The sequence below is a fragment of the Tasmannia lanceolata genome, unplaced genomic scaffold (assembly GCF_043159265.1).
Source record: "Tasmannia lanceolata isolate RefF3 unplaced genomic scaffold, GAP_Taslan_0.1 ptg000037l, whole genome shotgun sequence".
In the NCBI taxonomy this organism is placed as follows: Eukaryota; Viridiplantae; Streptophyta; class Magnoliopsida; order Canellales; family Winteraceae; genus Tasmannia; species Tasmannia lanceolata.
Genome location: NW_027518714.1, coordinates 5,981,044 through 6,005,212, shown reverse-complemented (window position 1 = coordinate 6,005,212; position 24,169 = coordinate 5,981,044). Strand labels below are relative to the sequence as shown.

At 39.4% G+C, this 24,169-nt stretch overlaps 2 protein-coding genes across 3 annotated transcripts; one reads left to right on the top strand and one right to left on the bottom strand.

Moving 5' to 3' along the window:
- Window positions 1-4,798: 4,798 nt before the first annotated feature.
- Window positions 4,799-6,666, top strand: LOC143860333 (uncharacterized). Its single transcript, XM_077370919.1, has 3 exons — window positions 4,799-5,720; window positions 5,859-5,936; window positions 6,074-6,666. The coding sequence occupies exons 1-3, from the start codon at window positions 4,799-4,801 to the stop codon at window positions 6,664-6,666; spliced, it is 1,593 nt and encodes a 530-aa protein (XP_077227034.1).
- Window positions 6,667-9,729: 3,063 nt separating this feature from the next.
- LOC143861863 (protein GRAVITROPIC IN THE LIGHT 1-like) lies at window positions 9,730-13,115 on the bottom strand. 2 transcript variants are annotated; one of them, XM_077372815.1, is made up of 2 exons: window positions 12,788-13,115; window positions 9,730-12,129 (listed from the first exon to the last, which is right to left on the bottom strand). In XM_077372815.1, exon 2 carries the CDS (start codon window positions 11,324-11,326, stop codon window positions 9,968-9,970), a length of 1,359 nt encoding a protein of 452 aa, XP_077228930.1. In that variant the 5' UTR covers window positions 11,327-12,129; window positions 12,788-13,115; the 3' UTR covers window positions 9,730-9,967. The 2 variants fall into 2 exon arrangements, with proteins under 2 accessions (XP_077228930.1, XP_077228929.1); XM_077372814.1 differs by having other exon boundaries at window positions 9,730-11,326.
- Between the last annotated feature and the right edge of the window lie 11,054 nt (window positions 13,116-24,169).

The window sequence follows — 24,169 nt, the reverse complement described above, 5'->3', positions numbered from 1 at the left end:
GAACTAAAATCAAACATGTCCTAATTTATCTTTGCTTTTACTTTACTTCTATGATCAAGAGAAGAGCTCTCTCTCTCTCTCAATTGATGTACTGGGTCAAAAGACATCGATTTCTGAACCAAAATTGCGTGTCAAGCCATTGCTATGGCATAGAGAAGATGCCAGCTAAATGATGTTCAGCCTGAACATATGGAAGTGAGATCCACCCTCTTGAGTAACACTGAAAAATGTAATGGCAATTCATTTGGTAGTTGCAACCTCTTCAAGCAAGCTTCCAATCTTAGAGGCAGCAAGGTACATCTTAAGGGGGGAAATGGTAGTTGAATCCAAACGAGCAGCAACATGCTATTTCAGCTACTCCAAACAAAACCATGCAATCCTTATTTCAGCAATATGTAAAAACAAACAACTTGCTATCAAGCAGCTTGCTCCATGACAACAAATGTCCAACTAAAGAATTGCCTTGGTTTGGAGAGCAACAAAAAGTTGCAATTTCATCCACTAATAGTAGCATTTATCTACTTAATTTAGTGACGACGTAATGCAAAAAGGAATGGTCAACCGTAGAGCCTTCCCAAGTTTAATACAAATTATTAAGGACACTTAGGAAAGTACTAAAACTAATAAAATACCTATGGGGTGAGCATTATTCGGTTAAAACCGAATAACCGAATCGAATTGGTCGGTTCGGTTCGGTTTTTTTCTTTTCGATTCAGTTTCAGTTTTTTTTTTGGTGGGAAATTCGGTTATTTGGTTTCGGTTTTCTCAAAAAAAAAAAAAAAATCGGTTAACCGAATAACCGAAATTATGGATGAAAACCATTTTTTTCCAAAAAAAAAGTGCTATATGTGCACTCCGTAGGATGATCAAAACCGTCCATTTGATTGATCATAACTTAATTAGGTTGTGCTCAAAAAATCATTTTAATAGGATGATCCTAGCCCTCCGATCCAAACCAAGATTTTGATTTTTTTTTTCCCTCTCTTTTCTCGCACAATTCGGTTATTCGGTTTCGGTAACCGAAATTATTTCGGTTACCAAATTTCGGTCTATTCGGTTCGGTTTAAACCGAATAACCACCCCTACCTAAATCTAATTCCCTTACTAAAAATGTCATAAAGAGAAAAATAGACCTCCACTTCCCTGAGCCTCGACATCTACCTAACCTACCTGCATCCCACCCTTCCCTTGTTTCTACGTACTTACTTTGGATAACATTCCTCCAAAGAGCTCTCAATTCAGTAGCGCCACAGCCATTTTCCTGAGAGTGCCTTATTCTTTCTAATATAATTTCCAGCTCAGGACCTCCTTCTTTCTTTGGTAGGCAACTTGACTCCAATTCACCAGATGTTTTAAAAATTTTCCTTCCTCCCTACCTTTCAATAGAAAATCCCTTCGAATTTTTTCCATATTTTTAGCAACCACTAAAGGGATCTTAAACAATGACATTTAATATATTGGGAGGTTGGATAAGGTCCCTTTAATGAGACTATAAGACCTATGCATCATCCAAAAGAAAGAGAGGACTTTTTCCACCAGGCCAGCTTTTTCTCCATCCTAGAGGGATTAGAATCCAACAGCTTTACAATCAACACAAAAATTGGCAAGTTGTCAAGGCTCTAATGGACCTAACACACCTTGCTATCCCTAACACACCTTGCTATTTCATGGGATTTGTAGCCAGTGTGAGGCTACCAAGAAAAGAAACATTCTGTAATAAAAAAGAAACATACCTCACGCTATTAGATTCAATATTTTTATAGCAAATAGATGCATTGATTGTTTTTCAAGAAGCATTGGTTTGCCCCAAATGCCCCACACATCTAGCTGTACAACAGTGAAACATAACAGTTGTGGATCAATTCTACACTAATTTTCTTAAAATTTATCATCATATTAAGTTCACTGCACAAGATCACCATAAAAGGCTTAAAACACTACAAAATTAAACCACAACGGAGAGCAATTATTTCTTTTTTTAATCTCATTCATGGGGCTTCTCTCAAAACCCATGACAGAAACCCAAAAAACAAGACTAAATCACAACAAATTGAAGAAAAAAAAACCTTGAAATTGTTCACATGGGCATACCCCTCACTACTCCGTACTCACAGAACTCAATCTCCTACCTCCCTTTCAGCAATGCGAGTGTAGAGAGAGAGAGACTAATATTTGGGACTTCTTTTTATATAGACGGGGCATCTCGTATAGTAGTTTGTTTAGTAAAATTCCACGTGTCGTGACATTGTGATCCCAGGTGGACTTTGATATATCATCCACGTGGTAGCAATACACCCCTGTTCAGTTTGGATTTTGAGAACCCATTTTGAGTCCCAAAATTCTCGAAATTTAAGACGAAGAGAGCCTAATTATGTTCAGCCTCAAATCAAGCAAAAAGTCGTGATTTGTCAGCTAATAAGGATTTTTTTTTTTTCCAAGGAAAATGATATGGTAATCTATTGGAGAAACTAAAATCGGAATGGTAATCTAGTGTGCAAAAAAATCGCCTTTTTGGTGATATTCCTAAACTAAAGGACTGGGCTTACCTCACTTGTGATGTGGTGGGAACCATTGTTTTAAATTTCAACCGTGGAGACCGACACCGAAACCACCAAAAACCGAAACGGTCATTTATTTCGGCCGAAATTTCGGTTTTTCCGAATTTTGACCCAAAAAATCTGTTTTTTTTTTTTAATATTAATTTAATATTTCACCGAAATTTAATATTTAATAAAATATTGGTTTCGGGTTTTGTACGAGATTTCGAAATTTTGAAATTTCAGGGTCCGAAACTGGTACCGAAACCCGAAATTTTAAACCTTGGTGGGAACAACCCATTTGTTTGGTCTCCACTTTAAAACGGGTTTCCCTACCATTACCCGTTTTATTTGAAATGGTGATAAATTGTCTCTAGAAGGGTAGGCTAGATCATTTTGACATCACGTGAGCAGGCCCAAGCATTAGGCATATCACTTCAGAAGCACTCGTAGAAATGGGAAGGGTTACGAGGAGCTAACATAAGTTATGATGCAGTGGGTTGGGCCTGTAGCTCAAGGGTTTAGGCTTTGTATCTCAACCTTATGGTCGCAGGTTCGATCCCAGCTAACCTCCGAATATATAAATAAGTTATGATGCACATATTTTTTTAAGAGAAATGATAAATTCACCCCTTTTTTTATATGGGACAGCCACCAAATGTACGTTGCAATCAGGCCCGTTGAATCCTTCCCAGGTGAAGTAAAGCAGCCCCTCTGTAATCATATATTATAGTTGATTTCACCTCCAACACGGCTCAGTGGGCCACCCAAAATCAGCCCATTCACTTCATGTGAATGGTTGAGATTAAAAATACGGATTTCCAGTTAGATTAATCTCAGCCATTCCAAGGAAAGTGAATGGCATGTTTTGGGCAGCACACTTGTGCAGAAGTGAGACAGTTTTTTTTTTTTTTCGATAGGTAACCTGGGGTTCGGCGGGGACCCGAATACTTGCTCAGAGATGAGACAACTTCTAAGACATAATACGTTCTTGTACATCATTAGATGACCAAAAAGAAAATCAGGCACTTCATTGTGTCAAACCCAGTTTCACTTTCTAGTTGCCGCATAGAAGCCAGAAGGTTCGTTGTAGAATTGCCTTCCCGAAAGGCATTAGTAGCCATCCATGGGATGTTGTTGGTGTTGCGGAGCGCTTGGATGATCACTTCCGAATCACCCTTGATGATTACATGATTCATTATTAGCAGCTTCAATGAACACGATGGTAATAACTAATAAGAATAAAACTTTGATTGGCCAATTGAATTAGACTTTGATTGGCCAATTGAACGCAAAGATTGAAACCTATGCAGGCCAAGATGGAGAATGTTATAAAGTTTTCAATCTTGAGATGGCGTTTGCGTAGGCAGCCATTGACTGAAATTAGTGAGTGATGTCAGGTCCATTGGACCCTTGGCAACTTGCCATTTTATGGGTTTAAATTATTTATACTTAGCAAGTTGCTAAGTTGAAGCCTTGAGGGACAAGAAAAGTGAATAACAATAGCTATTCTAGGAGGGAATGATCTTGATGGGAGCTCATTTCATCTATAAATAATACCTCCATATGTCCCTCTTCCCGCACTAGAAAAGGTGATTGTTGATTCCTAAAACTCAATGGTAGAGAATAATCAATTTGTCCCCTGGGGTTGGATTCCAGGGGATTGGGAAGAAGAGGAGAACTCACTTCTTCCTTAGTGGCGCGGCGGAAGCGTGTGGAAAGGCGAATAACACCGTCTTCAACCCGTTGGAGAAGAAGAACACCATCTTCTTTGACAAAATCCTTGAATCCACAAGGAAGAACTAAGAACCCTTGAATCCACGAGGAAAAGATAAAATAAACTGAAATTTTATTCCATAAGATCTCATTTTTTACATGCACAAAGCTAATATTTATAGAAAATAAACAAGAATCCTATATTAACTCTAGCTCTATCTCTAAGGATAAAAATAAAATCTATCCCTAATCCACAATTATCTCATGCTAACTAATTTAGGGAGATAAACCGTCCTACATCACGTGGGCTCTAAATGCCATTTGGAGAAACAAGTGACTTTTGGTTACCAAAAGCAGAGAAATTATATGGACCAAAAGCAGAGAAATTATATGGAGGCCAACCCTCAAGTAGCGTCAGGGTGGTACGATGGAAGTCCAAAGCCGAAAATACAAAATCTAAAGTGTGAGGAAAAGCTTTACAAGATAAACAACGCCAACTGGTAAGTCCCTTATGTTTGCATTAATCATTGTTTTCTTTGATTAACATGGTTGAAGAACATTGGAATATGGGCACAATAAACAGAATTACCTTCATCTTCAACTTCAGAACTGGAACGCTCCCAATAAGATACCTTGGTCTTCCTTTGATCTCTTCCAGACTTAAAAGACAGGATTGTCTTCCTCTTCTCGATAAATTGAAGAAAAGAATTGCTTGTTGGCCTAATAAATTCTTATCTAAAGCTGGAAGAATTGAGCTAGCAAAATCTGTGCTATCTTCCTTCCAAACCTATTGGTGTTCGGCTTTTAACCTCCCTGTTTCAATTCTCCATTCAATTGATAAGATTAGCAGGGACTTTATCTGGACGGGTTCTGATCACAAGAGTTTTCACCCAATATCTTGGGAAACTCTTTGTTACCCCAAAAAAGAAGGAGGTATGGGAATCAGAAAGGCGTCTGACATTAATAGAGCTGCTCAATGGAGGCATATTTGGCACATTCTAGAGAAGTCTAACAACCCCCAGTCTATCTGGTTCCGATCCAAATACCTAAGAGGAAGAAACTTTTGGCAAATTCCAATGCCTCATAGCCTTTCCTGGGGTGCAAGAAGCATTTTTAAGAACAGAGATGAATTCAAGGTCCGAATATGTTATCTGGTGGGTGAAGGAAGGGACCTGAATTTCTGGACGGATCCATGGCACCCTGATGGGCCAGTGGATTCTCGAACATCTATAGGCACCATGCTATCAAACATTCCAAGGAATGTATCTGTTCATGATATCCGTAGTGATCCCGACTGGAAAGAAGTCCTCAACTCTGGTCCATATGGAGAGCTCACTCAGATTGTTCATTTTGGTCTCTTCACAAAGGAGCTCCCAAGTTATCCCATCTGGAAGCCCACAACTGACGGCAATTTTTCTTTCAAAAGTGCCTGGGAAGTAATCAGAACCGCAATCCGCTCGTACCTTGGTACTCTTCTCTTTGGTTTCCTGGCCATCTTCCTCGTCATTGCTCAGTAGTATGGCAAGCTATTCAATCCAGACTGAGTACAAAAGACAGACTTTTCTTCTTGGGTTCCCAAAGAGACTCAACCTGTTCCCTGTGCAGATCTGAACCAGAAACTCACCAGCATCTTTTCTTTGCTTGTTCCTATTCCAGCTGGGTTTGGAGACTCATTCTCTCAAGGTTTGGGTATAAAAGAAAACCAAATAGTGGCGTCTGAAAAGAAGAAGAGTGGCTGAGAAACACCTTCAAAGGCAAGGGCCAGATTGCCAGAGCCATCAGAATTGCTTTTAGTGCTACTGTGTATCACCTGTGGAAAGAGAGAAACAAACGAGTATTCGAGGAAAAAACCACCCATAAGCAGCAAACTCTGAAAGATATTTTCGATATCATCAAATTCAGAACTCTGTACTTGGCGCTCCAAGATATCCCATCAGAAAAGAACATAAGGATCTCAAATATCCTTGGTCTTCCCTGTTTTAGCAAAGAAAAATCGTCAAGACATTGCATATGGGTTCCTCCTCCAGAGGACATGGCTAAACTAAACTCTGATGCCTCTTTAGCAAATGACCAGGGTAGTATTGGTGGCCTCATCCGAGGCAGTACTAGTAATATTCTGGTAATGTTTTCTTGGAATAAGGCCCCAAAAACTATTTCGGAGCTCGAACTTGAAGCCATCCTAGAAGGAGTGAAGCTAGCAAGGTCTATGGATATCAGAAAGTTATGGATTGAAACAGACTCAATGAATGCTCTTCAAATCATCACAGGAAAATGCAATTGTCCTTGGAGGAAGAAAGTCACTCTAGAGTTACTGCAAGATCTTCTCACTTCATTTGAAATGTGGAAAGTGTCGCACCAATGGAGAGAAGCAAACCAACAGCAGACTATCTCTCTAAACATGACTGCCCTTTGAAAGGAATCAAAATTCTTCCCACCACAGCAGAGGTCTCTGAAATTCTGATGAACCTTGTTAAAAATGATCCCCTGGGAGTCAATTACTGTAGAATGTAGCCTTTTCCCTCTGTGGCCAGTTTTGTCCCTTTGCTTCTGTTTGTCTGGCCTTGTGCTTGTTTTGCCCTTGTGGCCCCCTTGTATCCTATCTCTTTTTTAGTTAATACATCTGGTCGGGTTACTGCCTAACCCTAGCTTGCCAAAAAAAGAACATTGGAAAAGAATCCTAAGAACTCTCGGAATTACATGTACTAGATATGTTCTGTCCCATCTGATTTCATCTCTAAAAAAGCACTTTATCCTTCAAGCGTCATCAAGTTCTAGTTCTAGCATTGCCCTTCTCTTTCAGAAGACATTACTAGATCGTCATTAGGTTAAGAATCCGAAGGCCCATCTCTTAAAATGATCTATGCACCATCCATTGTATCGTTGGTAGAACTTGTAGTGAATATTCTTTTTGGCTATAAACATGGAAAAAACAAATAATTGCTATAAATTTTCATTTTCAACTTCAAACATAATTGATCTATTTATGCACATTTTTATTTTCGTCTCTTGTCATACGATACTTTTGTAGTTTAGTAAAGTCTTTAGGAAATGGAAATCACAAAACCATCATTGATTAGAGAGGGTTGATAGATACAAGGGAGCCCACTTCATATGAGAGGAAGTATGAAGAAGGGAAGTGATATATCCGCCCCTTTTGATCACCAGGAACACCCCCTGTCAGTGTTGGTGGCAATCAGGGACATAAGTACAACAGCCCCTCTTTAGTCACTGACACACTGAAAGGGGGTGTTTCCGGTGATCAAAAGGGGCGGATATATCATTTCCCATGTAGAATCTCGTATGTAAATAAATGCTCTAGAAAACAAGATTTTGTAAGGTGTGCAAGTGTGAAGTCCATTATTTTTCCAAAAGTACAGTAGGGCCCACTTCATAAGATGATCCAAACAGTTCATATTTTGGACCATAACTTTAATAGGCTGTACCCCGTTGGGCTGTCCCACCTCGGGCTTCCCTTTCCATTCTAATATGATTCACCATTTCAAAAAAAAAAATAGGCTGTACCTGTGAATTATCTACATAGGATGATCCTAACCCTCCGATTTGTAGAGGAACTGCACATTATAGAAACCACTATAGATTGACGAGTTAGGATCATCCTATGGACACTATTCATGGCACAGCCTATTTAAGTTGTAGCCCAAAATATGAACGGTTTGGATAATCTTATGAAGTGGTCCCTACGGTACTTTTTGAAAAATACTGGACTTCACACTCACACTTAGGGGTGGCAAAATTGGCCGAACCGAACCGGAACCGAGCCGACACCAAACTGAAAATTCAGTTTTGGTTTGGTTAAACCAAACCGATTCAAATTTCGGTTTGGTTTGGTTTGGGGATCAAACCGAACCGAAACCGAATATCTCCAATAATTATGAGTAAGGGGTGGTAAAATTGGCAGAACCGAACCGAAAATTTGATTTTGGTTCGGTTTCAGTTTGGTAAAACCAAACCGATTCAAATTTCGGTTCGGTTCGGTTTGAGGGTCAAACAGAACCATTGCCACCCCTACTCACACTTCTTCTTGTTTGTTCAGATGTGGGCCTGTCTTCGACGATTTGCGGCGTATTGTCTTCAGATGTCTAGCTACAGATAGTTTGGATCTCTCTGCAACATGCCCTGTGTATATCTCAAACACACCATTATTCAAATTATCAACTAGGAATGTGATATCATCTGCCCTTTTTGCTTTTATGTGTAAGGGTAATATAGGAACCCCGAAATTTAAAGCCATGGTTATATCAAATAAAATTATGAATTACCATGTCATCTACTACATTTAAGGGTGTCAATTTTGGGTCGGGCTCGGAAGCTCGCTCGAGCTCGAGCTTGGCTCGAATCCTTAACGAGCCGAGCCGAGCCGGCTTGCCAGGCTTGTTAAGCTTAACGAGCCGAGCCCGATTTAGGCCAGGCTCGGCTCGTTAAGGCTCGTTAAGAATTTAATATATTTAAATAAATATATTATATATTAATATATACACTAAAAGGGTTATCCAGGGAGTGAAAGGGGGAGGCAAAATATGTCGCTTCATTTTTGGAACCCCATTTGTTACTTGGACCACCCCCCATAGTGTAAAAAAAGTAGTCAAATTACACTAGATAGGGCTGTCCAAGGAAGATGAGGGGGTGTGAACTTAATATAACCCGAGCTCGGTAAGGCTCGCGAGCTTGGCCAAGCGGAGCTTTTGATCTCAACTAGCCGAGCCGAGCCTGGCCAATCTCGGCTCGGCTCGTTTACACCCCTAACTACATTGTATTATACCACGTTTTACCATTTAGTAAATAGTGTCAAGAATAGGAAAGCAGCACTTTTGGCTAGGTCAGACTATGAGAGAGTTAGGTAACAAAAGCAAGGAGGGGCCTCTAGATTCAGATCACACAAACCGCTTAGATTGAAGGAGAAGATCAGGTGAAGACTTCCTCCAATTTTCTTCCAAAGCGTTAAGTGAGGTAGATGCTTGGAGTGCTTCAAGTGACTGAAAAGTGAAAACTACATAAATAAACAAACACACCCATCCCTAATTCCTTGAAAACTACTGAAATAAGCAAACCCATAGGCCCATCCCATCACTTTCAGCTGCCATAAATACATGTCTGAACGCCCTAATCCAGTGAGAGCGAGAGAGAGAGAGAGAGACCTTGGTGGAATCCAATGCTGCCATGTGGCAGTCATCCACAGCGACAGGTGTCTGATTCTCGGACAAAAATATCAAATAAAAAATCTTATAATGACTGTATAATAGAAGGATTTCCGGTTTTAGTTTATGTTTAGGCAGAGATAAACTAATCATAATCAAACCGAAATACATCTGTCACTTTCATCATCTAATAACCTGCCATTATAATCTATATGAAATTAAAGAAAGAAAAGCAGGAAAAGACTTACCATTTGTAGACACTGCAAAGTGCAAAGATACTACAGATTTTCTGTAACAAGTTGTCAAAATTCCCACCTCCAAAAAAGGAAATTAAAATAGTTTTTATATATATTACGTTCTTTCCACATGGATAAAGAGAGAAAGTGGCCCCCACTATATACAGCTATTCCCTCACTGCAAACTCTAATAATCCAGACAAAATAACCTGACAGTCACGAGTGGGCCCAGATGAATCCAAAGCGTCCAGTGTGTGCCAGATAGAAGTGGACAAACACGATGGAATATTGGAATCCAATCAACCCTCGACAAACGAGGGCCTCATGCCGGAGATATATAGACTGTACACTGTACGATCGTTTTTCCGACCTTGAATCCCGGAATTACGGTAAAACCCACCTTGGGTTTAAAGATCTCCGGCGAAGAGTCACCGGACGGGAAAAAAAACCCGTCCTCCACCACGCTTTCCATGTACACCTCAGAAAACCGGCAACCCTTCCTCACCTGAAAAATTAAGGCTTCTGGTTCAAAAGAGAAACCCAAACAATGCAAAAGCCAAACCCTTTTCGCCATTTCTACGAACTCGGCGAAGAAAGAACTCGCCGGGAACTCGCCGGAATTCAAAAGGGTCCTCTGGTTGAGATCGCCAAAGAAAGATGATTCCATTTTTGGATGTACCAGGGATAAATACTTCAAACGGCAGAAATTCCCAAATAAAGATTTAGGGTTTTGGAGGAGAAATTCCGTGGGTTTGATTGATTTAAACCCCATAAAGCTCTCGAAGAATTGGCGTTGGTGGTGTCTCTGTTTAGAGGAATTTTCCTTCGGAATTGAAAAATACGGGTTCTGAAAATCACCAAACATTTTTCTGCAGACGTATGATTCGAATGCGAAAAATCTGTGGGCCGGTTTAGTAAATTTCACATCCGGTTCGATCGAACCGGAAGCGGAATCAATATCCCAACCCGCTGATTCCATTCCGCTGATCATTAATTTAACGAAGGCTCGAATCGATTTGAGGGTGTGACGGAGAACTGTAATGAAATGGTTAGGGTTTAAGGCGGATAAGTGGAGATTATCAAAGGCTGAGAGACAGTTGTTAGGGTTTAGTCTTTTTTCTAGGGTTTTGTTCTGTCTATCTGACTCGAAGAACTTCTCTCTGAGGAAAATAAGCTCTGAGTCTTTAAGCTCGAGCTGGGACTGGAGTTTCTTTGAAAGGATATCAAAAGTCTTCAAAAGATTCTGCTGTTCTTCAATCTCAGCAACCATCTGAGAATTTTGTGAAGGAATGATCTGTTTTTTCAAGTAACACTGTTTCAACTCTGAGAGATTTTTCAGCTCAGAGACCACAACTTCATCTGCAGACTGAATGGTGTCTGGATCATAAGGAGTCTGAGCGATTTGGAGCTGAGCATAGGCAGCTTTAATGGCGGAAACATTCGCAAAGAGCTTCGCAATAAGAGCTTCCATGGCTTCTCGATTAATTACCTTCTCATCATCGCCATTGAAAGACTGGGAATTTTTAAAGACCTTATGAGTCAAATCTTCATCTTTTTCTGGCAATTTAGGGTTTCTGATACTATCATCTGGGGAGATTCCGGTAGCGCGGAACCGGAGAACTTTGGAAAATTTGTGTACTAATCCGGTTACGTTGGAAGACTTTGATTTTACTGTATCCATCTGAAGGGGAAAAGAAATAAGGTGGGATGAGATGGGTTTTGGGTAAGAAAGTGTATATTCTGAGAAGAGAAAACATGTATCATGTATGTATGATTGAGAGAAAGAAGTTGGAGAGAAAGCTTCTGCTTTAACTCTCCGTTCGAGGGCTTGTGATGGGATTTTGGCTTTTGTAAGAGTTTTCAATGCTTTTTTGAAGTGTAACAGGAGATTTTAAACGCGGCAGAAGTAAAAGGAGAACAGAGGAGGATGAATTAAAGAGTTGCCTTGTTATATGATCTCAAAGATAATAAAAAAGATTAATCAGAGAAAAAGAATGTGCTTGTTTGGAAAGAAAAAGTAGTACCCCCTTTTTTTATCTCAGACACCCTCCTTTTTAATGGAAACAACATATTTTGGTTTCAGAAAAAAAATTAGAAACACAGGAAGAAGGCAAGAAGCTACATCTATTTATTTTCCTATCGTCTAATTTTAGAAAGAGAAGTGTCTAATTCACCTTCTAAAATTGAAACTTAACCCAAAAGGGTAATTTCGACAAAACTCCACTGAAGTGCTCTCAGTCTGGATAAAACTGGTTTTGAGTTTTCGAGGTTTTAACACAAAAGCATAGCCGCCATATATACTGGAAATAAAATCAATGGCTAAAATGACCAATATACCCTCACATAGTAAAAACCACCATTACATCAAAAGCCATCACTTGTGGATGTGTATTGGCCGGACGGAAAAGTTCAGCCAAAATTTTAATAGGGCAAGTCACGGCCAATGACACGTGGCACCGTTTTTGGAAGACCATAATCAGAGACCTGTTGAAAAAACCAATGGTCAGATTCCCTTCCTAAATGGGGATTTCATCCGTTCCATCTTAGCCATTGGATCATGGTGGGTTGGGATATTGATGGTCCCCGCCAGATCATCAGATCGGACATGTGGCAGTGGACCACACGTGTCCGAATATTAGCTCCTCGAGATAAAAAAAAATTGGTTACCAAATTACAAATGAAAATAATCGAAACAATGGGGGATAAATTAGGTATTTGCTATATTTCTCTCCATCAAGAAAACAGACCGATAAAACCAAAGGCCCTTTCTAGAAACGTCTCTGTTCAGACTTCACCAAAACAAATGGGGAAATAATCTCCAAAAAAGCACAAAAAAAGGAACCTAAATCTCTTTAAAGAGAGAAACCCTAGCACGAAGATCTTCCAGCTTAGGATTTCATCTAGACGCAGGGAAAAAAGCACATAAATCAATCAGAAAACAAACATTAGTTGAAAATCTTCTTTCAATCGAGTTTACCTAACAAAAATCTGCAGTGTTCTACGAGAAAGACGATAAATGAAACATCAATCTCGAAATAGATGAAACAGGAAGCTATAAATACTGTAGAATCATAGAAACTGCAGATTCATTGAAGGAATATATGTAGCAATTATAGGTGTTATTTCTACTCGGAATGCTTACCTTTTAACTGAATCTTTCGTTATCAAACCATGAATCTTCCTCGATGAAAACCTGGCATGAACTTTTCAACAAAAGGACTTGCTTTGACCTAGCTTTGATATGGCGAAAATGGCCTGAAACTTAAGTTTGAATCTTCTAATACTGATCGAAGCTCTATGAACCAGAGGAAATACGGATTCAACGGTGCGATTGCTTTTGATTTTTAGGTTTTCTGAGAAGAAAGTTACTGTTTTAGCAGAGAAAGGGCGAGAAAAACAGAGCGGGAAGAAGAGACGAAAACGCGTAGCAAGAAAAATGTTGGAAAACAGGGGCATCGGGAATAAAACCCTAGGTTCGTCTATTTGTAGGTTTTATTATGGGAGATGATATATTCGCACCGCCTGTAGGATAATTCGCACCACTTATAATGTGAATCGTGCAAGACTTTAACGCTTTTTGACGTCAAATCACGGCAAAAAAAGGGGTGCGAATTTATCATCGCCCCTCATTATTTAGGAAATTACCAACATAACCGTGTTATTCTGCTAATCTCCTTGAGCCGCGTTGCACAAGAATTCTCGGAAATTTCGCAACTTATTAAACTAAATCATACAGGGGTATTTTCGACATTTAGGTCTGACGTAGGCGGTAGGCCAATGTGCTAAGTCATACTGATCAAATAGCCGTTGATCAGCAGCCTCTTTCTTCTACTATCCTACGGCTGTGATCATTTGATTGATGCAAACTTGTGTTCACCAACCAAAATTGTATTTGAGTAAAATAAGAAGTGCCATTATCAAAGCCAGGAAGTGTGGATATCATTTCCCCAAGTGAAAACAAGTAAGCCAGCCGATATGTGTGCGGAAAAAAATCTTCGTGGACACCTTTGTCATTCCCAAAATTGCTGTTATTTGTTTAGACTTTTAGCATTTACTATTATTTTTGGGGTCCAGCTGGATATTAAGCGGCACACAGTTGAATCCATCAGCACGTGACCGTAAGTTTCCGCCCGGTTTCCGTGGTGGGCCCAGTCAAATAAATCTAATTATTTATTAATTTGGAATAGCTTATTGGCCAGCAAATCCCATCTAAATTAATAAATTAACTAATTAGGAATAGCTTACTTTACTAAACAGCCCTCTTTTTAACAAAATATATTCCCCCTTAATTATTCTTAGTTATAAATTATTTATCTATTCATTAACAATAATACAACAAACGCGTCTAATTGGAAAATAAATTGAAGGTGTTTGATTGGCATATAATAATTTTAGATTTTAATAGTATTTATATTTATTCAGTCATATGCTGCAACCATATTATTCTCATTTATATAGTTTTTAATTATTATAATAATGTTAAGATAGGTATTAGAAGAGACATTTGATTAAGAAATAGATAGATCATATTTAAATTTTAGAATGACGTTAATCCCCCACGCTTAGGCTGTCAAGAACTGAGTTAAGATAACAGACTATATACAATTCATAACTCCTAAGTATATAGTCGATTACCAGTGTCAATTCCACCTTAAAGTTAAGAAAAAGAGAATTAGAAGTTAATTGGAATCGTTAGATTTTCCTACTAATGAAGGAGGAAAGCTAATCGCCCTATAGAATTTGATTTATTCTGTCTCATCTTGTGTCCTTTACAACATAGGGCCCACATACGTGAGCACCATCTCTTTTTTGTTGTTGTGATTCGAGATCTTATTGCAGTCAAACCGCTCCGAGTGGTGTGTCCGATGCAAAAATGTAAAAGTGGACAAAATTGTTTTCAAATTCTGGGCTTTAGACAGCTTGGATTGTAAAAGAAATAATTAATAGCAGGGATGTATTATCTGCTATTGATTTTATTGTCACTCACATTCACAGGGAAGCTAATCTTGTTGCGGACTTGGCCAATCATGCTTGCTACACCAAGACTAATATGGTTATTTGGGAATGGAGTACTCAGCCGAAGAACCCTAGAGGAGTTGTTAGATGCAACCAATTATGTATTTCTTATATTCGAACGAGATAATTAGGGAAATTATATCCCCCCTCCCCTCCCTTAATGGTTTCTATGAGAATGGGTCACTGCTCGATGATAAATTCACCTCCTTTAATGTTTTACTTTGTGTTTAAAACGTTACGAATAACGTAAATTGGGGGGGGGGGGGGGGGGTGGTGGGGGATTTCTTCGTCAGAGGGGGAAATATCATTTCCCCAAGGGGTTGTTTCTTTCCTCTTTTTAATTGCATCTAGTTGGGTTAGAGGCAAGGTTCTATGTCCTCCTCTTGTAACCTTTTTTTTATTAAAATTTAAGGTATCACCCTGGGCTCCTAGATGAATTCCGGGTTTAAAAAATCTGTGTTGCTACTGATTTCTGCACTACCATGTTCTGAACATAACACTAACTCATCTTGTCTTTTCCTTTTTCATTGGCTGGGCATAGCCTTTTGGGAATTGTAGTAGTTTTTGATAGTTTGTTCTGTTGAGAAAATCCGTGGGGCAATCCGATCCGATCACGGACAAATTAATGGAAAAGAAAAAATAACACAAACAAGCCACAATATGAACACCGAGATTTTACGTGGTTTGGCCAAGCCTACTCCGCGGGCAAGAAACACGATCTTCCGCTATGAGAAAAACATTATACAAGTATTACAATGAATTAAACCCAAAACCCAAGAGACAACCCAAGAAAAAACCCAAGAGAAAGCCCCAAGAAGAAACCAAAGAGAAAAACCCTATTTCTCCTCTCTATCTCTCTCTATCTCTCTCTTCTCTCTCTTTTTTCTCTCTTTCACTCTCTTGATTTTTTTTTCCTGCCACCAAGACAACATCACTTCTCTTTTTAGCTGTTTCCAAGAAACTCAAATAAGAGGGTTTCTATCTTTGCCTTTTGCCTTCCCACCCAAAACAACCCACGTGGGTGGGAAATAAGGCAACTTTCCCTTTTGCTCTTTTTAGAAGAAGAGCTAAGGCGTGGTAGCTAGCTTTTAGGGGTGAGTTATACCCGGTTAAATTTCACTACAAATGTTATCAGAGCTAGGGCGTGGTAACCCTGGTTTGCCTCCGAAGGCGGGAATGTATCTCGGGGAAGATCTCGAAAACCCCGGTATAGTTATCTCGTGGTTCCCACATTGCTTCCACGTGGAGGGGGAGATTGTTGGGGTTCCACGCAGAAGCAATAGTCCCACATCGGACATGTGAAATGGATGTAGATGGATTATAAGGGAATGGGACCCTCCTTCTAATAGCTAGCTTGAGGGGGTGAGTTCTACCCTGTTAAATTCCCTACATGTTCAATAGTAAAAGACAGTGACTGTCTCATTATAAAACAAGGTGGTGGAAATACCAGTAGCTTTAGAAATTCATTATCTGTATGTTTTCAGTAAACTGATATTGGCACCCAATTATTATTGACTATTTTCAATATGGTGGGCCCAACCTTCGATCATTGGACCACAAACTTAGTGGGGCATGCATTCAAGAAACCGTCCTAATTCGATGATCTTATCCTTTCAATCAAAACCTTGTAAATGGCGAGTTTTTATATGATGCCCCACCGTCAAGTAGCTTGAAAAATCTACCACTCTTGATATTTGATCTAACAACAGCACACTTTTTAAGAGGCTGCTGTTGGATCAAATATCAAGGGTGGTACATTTGAAGTACCACCTTGACGCACTTCACGGTTGGGCACCATAGAATTTCTCATTGTCTACTCTTCGGTAGGGGTGTAAACGAGCCGAGCCGAGCCGAGCTTGGCCAGGCTCGGCTCGGCTTGTTAAGCTCAAAAGCTCCGAGCTCGGGCTCGAAACAGGCTCGGCTCGGTCAGGCTCGGCCAGATCTTTCCCAAGGGATTATTTCATCCTCGGACGCAAACCAGGGTTAACGAGATCTTCCCCGAGGGATTTTTATCTCCTTGAAAGCACACCGGGTTTACCACACTCCAGTTCTAATACGACTTGTTGCGACTCGGTAAAAACTGACCCTTAAAATCTAGATGTTAAGGGTCCGGAGGGTGCCCAAGTCCTTATAAGCCCACCCACGTCTCTTAACTTTTCTGTTGTGGGATCTTTGCTTTTGCGTGGAACCCCCAACAGAGCGAGGAGATCACCATCGGTGTTGGTTGCATCTGGTCACCTCATATTAATGGTAATTCTTTCGAAAATTTACTCCAAAAAAATCTAAGGTATTTTGGTTATTTTATTGGAAGTAAAGTTCGGCCCAGTTGGACATTTTTCGTCCTCTTGTACATGTATCACGAACATATTATATAATTAAATCCAATTTATTTATGAAAACCTATTCCCATTCCCTCTCCATGAAGTTCCCTATATGGTATTATAATAAAAGAAAGTGTGGGGTTAGATGATTTCTCATTAGGAAATTAGAAAGAATATATAGCTAATAAAGTAATAGTATAATGTTACAAATGATATAAGATGGGTTTTGCAAGCGAATTTTGCGGAAAGGCATTTTGTGGCTGACTTTTGCATGAGAGAAAGCCACCTAGGCCCATTTTTCAGTAAATTTTGTCTTATTCATTCAAATCATCAGAGGCTCACTTTTCAACAAATTTTGTCTTATTCATTCAATTCATCACAGTTGTTTTCTCATGCAAAAGTCAGCCGTGAAATGCCTTTAGACAAAATTCCCTAGCAAATCCCTAAAAGCTAATATTAAAAAGTTTCTTACATCTTAAATCACAACAGGGACATTTAAGTAGCATTACAATGCCAACTATATAATACGAGGACTGTTTTTAAATCCCAAAATGGCATTGTGAGGAAGGGATGGAGATTGTGTGGATGAAAATTATAAGGAAAACACTTCCTAACCGAGATTTCGTTTGGAAAAGAAAGACTAAAGTGGAATTGACTGGAGGGATTCCACAGTGTTTTTTTGCATTTTGTTGGGATTCAGGCTCACTTTCAAGTCTTCTTGCCTCATGTGTCACAAACATAGGGTTTCCTCTTCTTTTTCCAAACGAAACCCCGTTTTGCTAGCAGACCTCAAATAAAAAAAATGCATTAAATATGTGTGAGTGAGGGAACTAAGTTTTGAGGCTCTAGACTCTACTCCCTCTGTATATCAGGTTTTAGTCTGCCCAAACCGACTTGTGAAATCAAATAATTGCAACGGATTTGCTCGGCAATTTCGGGGAAAGGCATTTCGCAGCTCTCCTTTGGAGGAGAGAACAACCACAAATGTTCACTTTTTAGTAGACTAGTAAAAATGCACGTGCATCACATTTAAATATCCATTTCAAATTGTACAGACCACGTCATAGGTTGATCTAAACCGTCCATGTGATGGAACACAACATCAATAGGTTGTGCCCGTAAAATCATTTCCATTGGCTGATCCTAGCCCTCCAATCTATAGAGGTTTCCATGATTATTGTTCATCTTAAGGTGCCCAGTATTCGTCAGTATTTTTATAGGTGTCCTGCATTCGTAATATCAACATTTCTGTAATTTGACCCGCACATAGTGAATAAGGAAAAGTAGTTTTTTCGTCATCGTTAGGGGTGCAACTTGGGTGTCAACCCGACCTAATTCGCGTGGGTTAGGTCGGGCTGACCCGATTTGATATGGTACCAATTGTTGACCACCTCAACTCAAGCCGGGTTGTTTTGGATTTTGAGAACCAATAGTGAGTCACCAATAATTAGTTTTTAACTCACAATCGGTTCTCAAAATCCAAACCAAACAGGGACTAACAATTAACAAAGGGAAATATTATCCGCATTTTATTCAAGTACGGTATGGGCCGCACCATAGGATTATCCAAACCGTCCATTGTGGACTGTGGAGACTATTTGAATGTTGAAAAAGAAAAACACACATATACAGAACTTCTTCAGATGGAACTGAAATTCAGGTCGGGTTGCCCGACAGCCCAACCCGACCCAACCCAATTTCCATTTGGGGTTGATTTTTCCCAACCTGACTCAACCCGATTTCGAAAAAGCTTAACCCGACCCAATCCAAATTCAGGTTGAACCCGACCTGCGTGGGAACATGCAAGTAACAACGACGGTTTGAAATTATATATAGTGCTAATGTCCTCACTACCATATTTTATAATCGCACTACTCACCGTATTTTGATGATCGCACTCCTCACTTTATTAAAATGTACGGTATGGCCCGTATCCTGTGTCGGTAATTTTCGTATGTAGATTACGATTTTACCCTGAAATAATTTCTCATAAAGATAGATGTTAGATATCAGCAAAGGGGTTAATGGTAAAACAATAATGCTGGCGTGTAAATCCCAGACAAAAAGAAAAGAAATTTCTTTTGGATGGGCCACTTCCTACATAGGTTGTGCCTCAAAAATAATTTTCATAGGTTGATCCGAACCCTCCGATTTATAGAGGGTTATAGGTTGGTCTAAACCGTCCATGTGATGGAACACAACATCAATCGGTTGGGCCCGTAAAACCATTTCCATAGGTTGATCCTAGCCCTCCTATCGATAGGGATTTCCATAATTGTTGTTCCTCTTCAAGTGCCCGGAATCTATCAATATTTTGCAAGTGTCCTGCATGAGTAATATAAAGTAGTTCTTTCATCACTGTCATATGTCTTTGCCTATTCTTGGTAGTTTTTTGCCGTAATTGTCATAGACAGGTACCCTATGTCAGTACTTTTTGTATGTAGATTATGATTTTACCCTCAAATAATTTCTCACAGAGATAGATGTCAGATATCAGCAAAAGGGTTAATAGTAAAAGAGTAATGCTGACGTGTGGATCAAAAGGTTAGACACAAGCGGAAATAACGGCAAATGACACAAATGCCCTTACATGTGGGATACAATTGGAATTATGGCAGTGGGAACAGAAGCGGAAATAACGGCAAAGGGTGGAAGAACTTAAACCATCATTTTGCCTTTATATATAATAGTTAGATTAGATTAGATTAGATTTTTTTCTCATTCATTTAATTCATTGACACATAAGCTAACTTTAAGCCCATTTTATCTTATTCATTACCATACATGCTCACTTTTTAGCATATTTTGCCTTGTTCATTTCACACATGCTCTCCAGCAAAAGTGAGCCGCAAACAAATGTCTCTCTCCCAGCCCTGCTGTCTAATGGAAAACAAATGTTCCATGATTTTCTTTTGGGAGATGATTTTTTCACCCCCTAGGAATAGGGTTGCAACTTGGGTTGGCTTTTACCCATCCCGCATGGACCCGACCCGAAAATAGCTTGGGTTGGGTTCATGTTTCTCGGGTTTCGGGTCGAGCCGAGTCTACAATCCAAAAGCCCGCATGAATCTTGAAGGGGCCCAACCCGACCCGAGTTACTTAACTTATAGCATGTATTTTTTTTTCTAAAACTCTGTTACTTTAAAAGTGAAAACTCACACACGCACGCAATCACAAGGACTATTTCCATCTTCTGTTCTTTTCCCCCCTTTAGCTCTAGGGTTTCTTAGCTCTAGGATTTCAATTTTCAACTAAATAGTTAATGCACTAAATAGTTTGTTGTCTATCTCATATGAGTGTAATCATTTTCATTTGGTAATGCATCAATTTACTCTCTTTGGACTAATTATTAGTCCAAAAAGAATTATTAGTCCAAGCATGGCAAACTCAAGCAATGCACTAAAGAGTTTGCCATGCTTGAGTTTTTCTACTTCTATGAGTTGAGTTGCCTTGCCAAACAAGAGTTTTCCTTAAAAAAATGCATCAACGTTAAAAAAAACCCGACCCAACCCGACCCGACTCGAGATTTATCATGGGTAGGGCCGGGTTTGGGAATCGTGAGTTTTCTGGAAAAAAACCCGACCCGAGATATTTCTCGGGCAGGGTTGGGTTCTTCAAAACCCGACCCGCCCGACCCGAGTTGCAGCCCTACCTAGGATTATGTGCCCCCCTGTTAAGGTGATTTGACACCAAGAAGCGTTAAAGTCTGCCGCAATTCAGTTACAAGGGGCGCGCATAATCCTTCATTGGGGTGAAAAAATTAGCTCCCTGTTTTTTCATGGTTGCCAAAAATGCCCTACATATATAGATTTACTTTCCTTTGAAATTCCCAAAAAGGAAAAACAAAAACAAAAATCACTTGAAAATGGAACATATGCCCCAAAATTTGCAGAGTAATAAAACGCACTGACATTTCTCTATTTAGCTATTGAATGCTGAGATTTTATATGGTGTAAGCCCTTATGGTCCCGTGTTTTTCAAAAGGTATTGTACGGACCACACTATAGGATGTCCGATGGACCACAACATAAATATGTTGGGCCCAAAAGGTCATAAAAGTGTACAATAAAGTAAAGAAAGCCATTGTCAAAGCAAGAGACACTAGATATCATTTCCCGAGCAATAAAGGACACCCCATATGGAACTTATACAGGAATGTATAAGGTCTCTCCTCAATCTCGATTTGGCATTTTCACCACAATTACGGATGGAGATTGCCAATCATCTTGTTGTTAACTGATATGAAGAGAGAAAAGCGTACGATGAATATAGTTCTGCCGGCCTAAATATAAAATAGGACAGACATGGGGCCTGTTTGTTCAAATGATCCAAACCGTTTAACAGGTAGGATTGGATGGGGTGCAAATGATTCTAGCATTCCTATATGCATGGGTGTAAAATGGTGGCCCCACCCATCAAATCATAGGTGTAAAATAGTGGGCACAACCTTCTACATGGGCCCGGGTAGAATTGGTGCCCCACCCCATCAATCCTAAGGTGTAAAAGATTTTTCCATGTGTTAACTTTTCATGGATATTAATGTATTTATTATACAATTATTATTCACATACCAAGAGATTGTTTAGCTTAAGTAACCAAATAAAATCGAAAACGTACCAATCTAGGATTTAGCAATTAGATGTTTGGCTGCCATGAAAAAATTTTCCCATGGGATTTTAGTTTATCATGTGGTGAGAGAGGGCCAGGGAGGGAGGGAGAAGAGAGAGAGTAAAGAGGGTGAGAAAAGTTAGAAAAAAGAAGGAAAAGAAAATCTCTAATCAAAATACAATTTTTTTCTTCTTGGCAATTTAGCAACATCTTACCCTCTCCATGCGATCTCAAGTCTCTTCATGTTTCGCGCTCCCTAGACCTCTCTCATTACTTGATAAACTAATGTTTCATGGAAAAAAAATCTCATGGTTGATAAACAAGGCCATAGGGAATACAACCCTAAAACACTCAAGGTCCCTACATTAGGTTATATAATCATGAATTAAATTTTACATAAAGGTTAATGATCACCAATGTGGCTTAGAAAGCAACATGTGTTGATCATACAAATGCACACAAACGCCCGAACATGACGAAAAACTACAAATACATGTTTTCTCATACATATTGGATAATCTAAATGAGCAGTCACAGTCAGCGTCCTTACAAATAAAGAAGTTTACGTTCACCAAATAGTCAGAGGATTAGAGGATCAGAGGATTAGGTCTATCTCTAAGAAAAAACACATGCTTTCAACAAACTCAATGGTCTAAACATGCCTGTGTGAAATCACGTGCTGTGAGATGCGAATACATTATGATACGTTTTGTTTGATGCCTCCCATCTACCATTGCCGTGATGGCAAATAAAAGGGCTGTCATTATCAATCCAGAACAAACAGGCACTTGCTGAAGTTACAGCTCTTACCACAAACCACATAAACACAAATTCATCACACAACTAATTCAAATTCACCAGGAGAATTTCGCAAGAGCAATATTGAAGCCCCACTTTTTCAAGAAAAAGTGTCACCTCGTGTAGATTAAAAGAATAAGAAAGATTCAGGCCGGAGGTGACTCTTTATTGTTGAAAAGGAGGTGTCACGAAATGGCTTTATCTGAGAGAGAAAGACACATGGAGAGTCGATTTATCAATTTGGAGAGTCGATTTATCACTGCCCTATATTTTTCCAAACAGATTCTCCTTCGACCCGTATTGATTGGGAGGAGAGACTGGATAGAGGTGGTGTCGGTGTTATATTGTCATTTTCATCTTTATTATACTCTAATCACTTTTTTAGGGGGCCACCACATAATTTGTTCATATAATTTCATCTATAAGAACAGATTTTACACGTTTTAATCCACCCTAATTTACCAATAGGAAAGAGAAGTATCATCCACAAATATAGGTTTGGTACACTTGTGGGAGAGAATTGGGTATACATAATAGGGGTGGACATGGTTCGGTTCGGTTCGGTTTTGGGGTATACCCAGAACCGAACCATATATAATCGGTTCCCTGAAATTGGAACCGAACCAGAACCATATAAGTTTGGAACCGAACCGAACCAGAACCATATATAATCGGTTCGGTTCGGTTCGGTTCTGGGTTTACCCGATCTTCATCAAATCAACGGAATTTCTTCACAATAGTTGTTTGAATGTTTGGTTTTCTTTTCTTGAGATAGAATAATTTTTTGTTTCCAGCTTGTCATCATCATTATGGGAAAAGCAGAGCACAAAAGTCTCTAATGAAATGATGAATATGACTTTGTGGGGGCGTTATACAAACTACTCTCATAATATTTTACTATTTTTAAAAGCCTTTCACTTTCTTCTTACACTTACAAAAACTTTCAAGTTAATATTAAAAACAAAAAGGATTCCCACATCTTCTTTCCTGCCATTAAAATATTAAGGCTTGTTTGGTGAGATTAAAAATATTTGGGCAAGTGCTGAGATTAAAAAACTTGTTTTCCAGTCTGACTAAGGGTTTTAAGGTGGGTCGGTTCTTGGTTCGGTTCTCGGTTCCGGGATCCAAACCCAGAACCGAACCGAATTTCCATCGGTTCCAGGTTATTAGAACCGGAACCGAACCATATAACTATGGAACCGAACCGAACCGAACCATATGTGCCGGTTCGGTTCGGTTCCTCGGTTCGAACCGGAACCATGTCCACCCCTAATACATAAGGTGGCCTGGGCAAGAAAAGGGAGTGAATATATCATTTCTCTTTAAGTCTTTCCTAATGCTGCAACTGTATCAAGTGGGTCCTATCCCCGATTGACAGATAGTATTCAATTGGATAGCCCCACCATAGATCATGCGTTAAAAGTGAAGGTGAAGGTCATGGATACCCACCAATTGACCATCATTTTTTGGTGTCTAGGGTCATCTAAAAGTGAAGAAGTTTAAGACGTGGGCCATCCATAGTGGAGCCCATTAATTGAACGATCTGGATCACAAAAAGATAAGTCCCACTTATACTTTAATATTAAGAATAAGTTTAGGTGAATCTGAACCATCTCATACACTTCGTAAGCATTTATGGTTATATCATAAAGTTCTAAGCCTTAAACACCACAGCTATGTCGATCTCGTCCAACATATTTAACATTATTAGGATCTACAGACATGCTAAAATTTCTGGCGTACGGATGACGAATGATTACCCTTGCTGGAAAGCACTCTGC